This window comes from Hyposmocoma kahamanoa, unplaced genomic scaffold (genome assembly GCF_003589595.1).
Source record: "Hyposmocoma kahamanoa isolate Upper Pololo Valley unplaced genomic scaffold, ASM358959v1 78, whole genome shotgun sequence".
NCBI classification, from domain to species: Eukaryota; Metazoa; Arthropoda; class Insecta; order Lepidoptera; family Cosmopterigidae; genus Hyposmocoma; species Hyposmocoma kahamanoa.
This window is the reverse complement of record NW_020653945.1, coordinates 60003-66999: the sequence shown is the minus strand read 5'-3', so window position 1 is coordinate 66999 and position 6997 is coordinate 60003. Positions and strand designations below refer to the sequence as shown.

General features: G+C 43.4%; 2 protein-coding genes across 2 annotated transcripts in view; one reads left to right on the top strand and one right to left on the bottom strand.

Annotated features, from left to right (window-relative positions):
- The window catches only part of LOC113233204 (3-phosphoinositide-dependent protein kinase 1-like), a 13815-nt gene extending 12324 nt beyond the window's left edge, over positions 1 to 1491 (top strand). Inside the window, exons 6-7 of the mRNA XM_026468242.1 lie at positions 24 to 236; positions 303 to 1491. Coding sequence (XP_026324027.1) covers positions 24 to 236; positions 303 to 452 — 363 coding nt within the window. The 3' untranslated portion in view covers positions 453 to 1491. The remainder of the gene's footprint in view (positions 1 to 23; positions 237 to 302) is intronic.
- A 2999-nt stretch (positions 1492 to 4490) lies between these two features.
- LOC113233034 (protein OPI10 homolog) lies at positions 4491 to 5789 on the bottom strand. Its single transcript, XM_026467981.1, has 4 exons — positions 5632 to 5789; positions 5253 to 5505; positions 5061 to 5170; positions 4491 to 4976 (listed from the first exon to the last, which is right to left on the bottom strand). Exons 1-4 carry the CDS (start codon positions 5668 to 5670, stop codon positions 4776 to 4778), a joined length of 603 nt encoding a protein of 200 aa, XP_026323766.1. The 5' UTR covers positions 5671 to 5789; the 3' UTR covers positions 4491 to 4775.
- Positions 5790 to 6997: the final 1208 nt, after the last annotated feature.

Genomic DNA, 6997 nt, shown 5'->3' with positions numbered 1-6997 from the left:
CCGACTGCGCGGCGCTGGCCGAGCTGGCCGACCTGCTGGGCACGGGCCCGCTGCAGCGCGCCGCCGAGGCGCTGGGCCGGCGCCTGGTGACGTCGAGCCCGCGCCGCGGCCTGTGCCTGCGCAAGCTGTGCGCGCGCCTGCGCGGGCCGCCGCCGCCCGCCGCGCCCGGCGCAAAGGCCTGCGCGCTGTGCCGCCTGCCGCGCCCGCACTGCCTCTGCAGGGACGAGGCCGTCCCGGTACGCGCCGGCGCGAACCGCCGCCCCGCCCCCGCCCCGCCGCGCGCTCAAAGCCTCTGTCCGCAGGCGGCGGAGTGGCGCGAGGGCGCCGGCGTGGCGGGCTTCCCGGACTGCGCCTTCGCGCTGGCGGCGCGGCTGCTGGAGCCCGACCCGCGGCGCCGGCCGTCGGCCGCGCAGGCGCTCGCGCACCCCTTCCTGGCCGAGGCGCGGCCCTAGGCCGGCTTCGGCTTCTCGCCGTGCCTTTCCGCCGACGGTGGACGACACGATCTCGAGGCCGTGCGCGTTTCGACAACGTAACGAAACGTGCAGGACCTGTCGGAAATGTTTGTAGCTCTGCCTCGGCGACATAATGTCGTTTGCGTCCTGCGGTGCGACACGTACTCGCGCACTCTGTGTAATACTGAATGCCGCTGACGGATTTCTGACGCAAAATGGAACTCCGGCGCGTGACCGCGCAGCCACGAGGTTCCGTGCTGGTCTGCACATCGCACCGCAGCTGACCCGCACGGCCACGCGTCCTAACAGTACGATGTCACGAACCGGCACTGTGAGAGAACATTCGCAGCGGATCCCTTCGGCCGGAGTCAAATAATAGTCCAATGACTTGTGCATTAAAAGCCGTGATCACCTTACTGGTGCGTATTCGGCTTGTACTCGTATTCGCAAATTTGTCTGCCTTTATAAGACTAAGCGCGTGAAATTCGACGCCATGACCTTGTTAATTAATTGTAATTGACTGTAAGATCTCTGCTAACCCTAAGTTTTATGTTGAGTTATGAGTACAAATTAGTTTAAGAATTAGGAAAAACTAGTGAAGTTAGAGCGGCATCCGCCCCTCGCTTGCTGTGATAAAACTATCTTAATTACATAATATGGCTGGGATGTTGGCGGTGCACATTACCACAAGCTTGCATTTTATTTTCTGCGTTGCGCCTTTCCACGTGCACAGTGCACATCCACAGGACATTTTTAAGAATAGTAGTGAGTTTCTTGCGCCTTTCAGTAGTTCAGATAGAGCAAAAGTAAACAGCAAAGCAAATCTCGTGGAATATTTTTTTCGGTAAATTGCATTAGCACCCTGCTCCTCGGTTACTGCCCTCACTTCGCACGGGCAAAGCGCGTCTCAGCAGAAGTAATGCAAAGTTGGGGCCGCCGATCTCCTAATTACCAAGTGCCTTTATGATTGTGTTCGGTAGAGTATTACTTTGTTACCTCATTGTTAAATAAAAGTTAATTTAGGATGAATATCTTGTCGCATTATTTTTCTAGTAATTTAACCCTACTATCCCAGCTCTTATGAATTTTTATTTATTTATTTATTTTTATTTAAAGCGCAACTGGATCCAACAGGATAACTATTTAAAGCTCCACATTCAACGAGCCGAAATCCCTCAAAAATATCGAGTTTACTATTATAATAAAGTAATAGAAAAAAGAAAACTAGTAGTCTGGGTGGGTGGATGTTCAAAATACAATTTAGATGTCGTCCATGCCATACTAAGACTTCGTTTGTGACATCTCGATGTATTGGAATTAGAACATTAAGGCTGTTACAACTAATGATTCCATTGTAAGCCTTGCATAAAAAGATCGATCATTTTCGACGTTCCGTTCGCGGAAGGGTATTTTATTCGAAAGAACGAAATGTACTGGTCATAATGGGCTCCTATGAGATACTTGCGAAAATGCCTCGTAAAGGCACGATGCAAGCTCTCTATTTTTATTGGCTAAAAATAGATAGCCTAGCATACGATTCCAGACAACAAGCAATTTCTAGATCACAGCGAAATCAACTTAAACAAGGTAATGTTGATTATGAGCATTTAACGTACCTATTTCACTTTATAAAATAAATCATCAGTGACAGTTTCTTCACCATTGCGTCACATACCATTAAGCAATAATAATAAGCGAGGGTGCGCTACTAAAGTTTAAAATCTGTGTGAAGAGAGTATACACCTATCTAGCTTTTTTTCTAATAATGTTAATATATTACCAGTAATATCCAACAGAAAATCAGCGAATTTGTTACCGCGGAATTGTCTGCTTTTTTTTGGAAAGCGCCATTTCGAAAATTTTTTCAAATTTTTCGAAATGGCGATTTCGCCTATTCTACAAAACACTTGACACCGCGCCGTCTTTAACCATTCGGAGGTATCCGCTTTCAGTCATTTTCAGAAGTCATTGGAATTAACAAGGTTTGAAAATGTGAGATTTTTTTAACATTACATTTATTATTATACATTGACCTACCAATATTTATTTTTATTTTTATTGGGAGGTCAATGGATTTTTAGTTAAAAATACCTACCAGATCATTACCAGATAAAAATATTGTTGAAACTAATTTGTCACATTATGTAACGGCGACGGAACTTTATCATGGGCGTGTCCATAGATTTAGTGCGTGTCTGACATGCTTTTGGCCAATATTGAATTATCGCTTTTTAAAATCACGTAACAAACATAGATATTGTTATAACAAAAGCTTACGCCAGGGCTCCCGCGCCAACGGAGGGGCGAGTCGGTTGTCCTCCGACCCGCCCCCCAGACGAGTGAGGCCGTGCAGTGCAGGCTCCGGAGTCCCTGTCCAGAGCCCGCTGGTCTCACTAGGGGATCAGGCGAGCAGCGAACTGCCTTCGCCTTCTCCCCGTACGTCTGCGCCGGAGCGGGTGCGCGTCCGCCGCGTCCTTGCGCACCCGCTCCGCGGCCTCCTTTTGCGACATAACCTCTGCGCAAAAGGAGGCCACCGCCTCCCAGGACTCCTCGCTTTCGAGCATGGCGGCAACCACGCTCGGCAGCGAGAGGTCCTGCCCTACAGTCCCCGTCAGAGTGCGGCGCTGCTCATCCCACCGGCTACACACCTCTAGGGTGTGCTGCGCGGTGTCATCCGCAGCGCCGCACTCGTGGCACGACGGGGACGGTTCCCTCCTCGCCACCTTGTGCAGGTAGTGACCGAAGCAGCCGTGCCCGGTCAGCACCTGCACAAGGTGGAACGACAGTGGCCCGTGGGACCGGTTTACCCACTCTACGAGGACAGGGCGCATCGCCTCTATGGTACGAGCGCCATAGGGGGGATCCGCCAAGCCCTCTTTCCACCGGTCCCGCATGCGCTGCGCCGCGAGGCGGCGCTCCCGCTCCACCCATAACACACCTAGTGTTCTGTGGAACTAAAATATTTTACGATTGTTTTGATAAACATGTTATTTTTACAAGAGAGAAACAAGGCAGCATAGGTTAAAAAAGTTTAATTCAATTAATACAATGCAAACATATACGCAGTACATCAGTAAGCAGTTATTTGCTAACCCAAATATATATATTATACATATCTATATATATATGTGATATAATATATATATTATATAATAAGTGCAGTTTCCATAGGAAACATTTCTCGCCTGTGGATTCACTGCACAAGAGTGCTGAGACAACTACCACAATTCAAAAGAAATGATTGGTGATTGGCTAAATTGAAATTAGCTCTTATCAGTTAATGTGGACCAAAACAAACTTTTTATCAACTGCCTCCATGGCCAAACGGTTACAATGCCAGACTGCCACGCAGAGGTCCCAGGTTCGATTCCCAGGTCGGGCTTACATTTATTTCTCGTGAGTTTCAGTGTAATTTGTCGTTGTCTATGTCTGTGTCCATGGCACCGGCGACACAGGGTTTCCCTAGTGCGGGGCTATGTTGAGTGTGGGAGTTATTATTATTTATGTAAACTTAAGATGAATCCAGTTTGAAAATTATACGTTTCTGATCCCTCTGGTGCACCACGAAACACAATGGTGACCACAAACCATTATTATCAATATTGACCAAGGAAAGGCGGTAGGTAGAATCTAAATAAGGCAGAGGTTAATTACTCAGAACAATGTTTTCTCTGGTGTTGTTGAGCAATATCAGCTTTTTATTCTACTGACTGAGAAAGCACAGAGATCATAAAATTACAAAAGATAAATATAAGAAAGGCAATGAATCAAAGACAGCAGTTCAAGAAATGACAAATTTGGACGGTCTAGTGTCTGTTATGTAGTCCAATAATAATAATCAAACATTTAGAAAATATATGTTTTTGTTTTGTATTTTCCTTTATGATTGTACTTCATTCTTTAACTTGCCATAATAAGAATATCTTGTAACTGGATTTAAGCTACTGCTGTGGAAAGAGCCAACCATTGTTTAGTTGGGTTCTTCCAGTAGCTTCACCTTTCTCTGTACTATTGCTAAATTGCTTTTGCGTTTGTTTCTTATCTTTAAGAGATACTTTGCTGTACTCTTACAAATTACCATTAGAGATGGTAACAGAGACATGCACTCAGGATAGCAACAGAATCTGCTGGCTATACAAAGGTAACAAAAGGTTTTATTAAAAAAAAAAAAAAATTTTAAAAATATGCATTTTTGCTGTTGAGGAGATCTGCAGTCACTATTATACAGTAATTATTTTAAATATACTAAGCAATGCAATGCTTCAGCACCTAGTCTTCCGCTTAAATTCTGTATTGTACTAAAAGCCTTAATCTAAGCAGCAATTAGTTTCTCCAGAAATTAGGATTTTGCTGTAGCCTTCGCTCAAAGTTCTGATACCACGTCTGCAGTGTGCTGAGGGGGAGGTAAAGGACACCAGGAGTGGGTGTCATTTGCTCTTGTGTAACTGTAAATGATGCCACGAAGTTCACAAGGTTTTCCAGCATCTTCTGAGCAAAAGTTATGTAGTCCTCAGTTTGTTGAGCCTGTTAAATAAATTTGTTAATTTAATAGCAAGGGAGAACATTATTTTTAAGACAAGTATGTGTATAACATTCTTTAACACTCACCACAGATGAAGCCAGCAACTGGACATTGGATTCAGGTTCAATAGATATACCTATTTGGGCATTGTGGCAGATCTTTTGCTGGCCAAATGCAGACAGAAACTTGTTTTCACCTGCAAATAATTGCAAGAATGTTATAAATAACACTTTCAGAAAACATTCACAAGTAAATTTTATAAAAATTTAAACAGGTACCTGACAGTTCATGTAGCTTTTTCAAGTTCGAGATTTTAAATATAGCAGAGGGTTTTGAGTTAGAGATATGTCCAAGGAGCTGCCAGTTAGGGGGTGCGGCTGGATCTGGCCACGACCAGTAGACCATGCCGGCCGTACCGACTGGCAGCGGCACCGCGCCGGTAAGGAAGACCACCACGTGGTTGATGGCGTCCGCTTCCAGGATCGTGGTCAAGAACTGAGTTTCCGACATCGGCGTGAAATCCGTCTGCACCTGAACAAGTAACGTGCATGTTATTTTGTTTTCTTACAGATATCACTACGCCCTGTCCTGTGGTAGTGATTTTCACTTTGTAATGTTAGTAATAAATGTTCCATCGACACGCTGGTAAACACTTACTAGACGCCCCGAGACTATCAGCCCGAACACGTTGGCCATTTTATAAAAATATTAACTCTTAAATCTATTTTAAACTCATTCAAGCTAAATTGATTCTTAAATAAACATGGCAGTAATTGATTTTAATCTTAAAATACGCTTTGCTTCTAGAAGGAACATTACAAGAAAACAACATGAACGAACATTGAATTTGCGTGAATTAATTGTCAGAAATGTCAAAGTAACTTTTTTTAAATTTATTAAGGCTTTGGCAAAGCCCTTAGCCTAAACATGAATTATTACAGAGTTTTAAATGTAATTAAAAAAACAAAACTAACTACTGCAGTATGAAAGTTAAAAAAGAAATTAAATATAAACAACTTACACTATTTTAAAGGTGCTATTTACAAATTCAAATATTACGTTATATAAACTTGTGTGCTTTAAAAGCTCCTGTACAGTACTGGGAATTGTTTTATATTTGAGAATGTCTTGAATTAAAGAAATAAGTAACAGACGTTGTAAAGAAAATTGTGGGCAGTCAAAAAACAAATGAACGGTCACAGTAATTATGGGAACAATATGTACACAATGAGTTAGTATTTAACTTTAACCTAAATAAATGTGCAGGGATCTTATAATGACCTTTGTGAAGTCTGCTTAGAGGCATTATAAAATCTTTACCTATATATGCGGGATATCTCTCAATCCAAGCCTCGGTTGAAGGCACCGGGACTATTTCGGCAAGCCACTTTCTTTTATTTCTCTTGTAAAATTTAGAGTGAGACACCATCTTTTGATCATATTTCCCTTTAATAATAATAATATATTATAATAATAATATTTTTTATTTCTCCACAAAATACAACAACAAATAAGAAGTACATAATAATAATAATAACGCACACACTCAACATAGCCCCGCACTAGGGAAACCCTGTGTCGCGGGTGCCATGGACACACACATAGACAACCACAAATTACACCCAAACTCACGAGAGAAATAAATGTAGGTCATACAAATATTTCTCCCGGCCTGGGAATCGAACCTGGGGCCTCTGCGTGGCAGTCCGGCGTGGTAACCATTCGGCCACGGAGGCAGTTGCATAAACAATGTTAGTAATTTTAGAACAGTATTTTATAGGAGCTGGTGCTTGCTATAGGCTTAACACCTGCTGTGCTACAAGTCTCCAGGCCCCAACCCTTGCAAATGAAACATATATTACTAAGTATACATATACCAACCACAAATTATATGTATGAGAGAAAAAATAAATAAATAAAAAAAAAAGTTACGGTATCAGAAAAACCTTCGAGATAATTCTTCTATGTGCGCGCGCTGTGTGTGTGTGTGTGTGTGTGTGTGTGTGTGTGTGTGTGTGTGTGT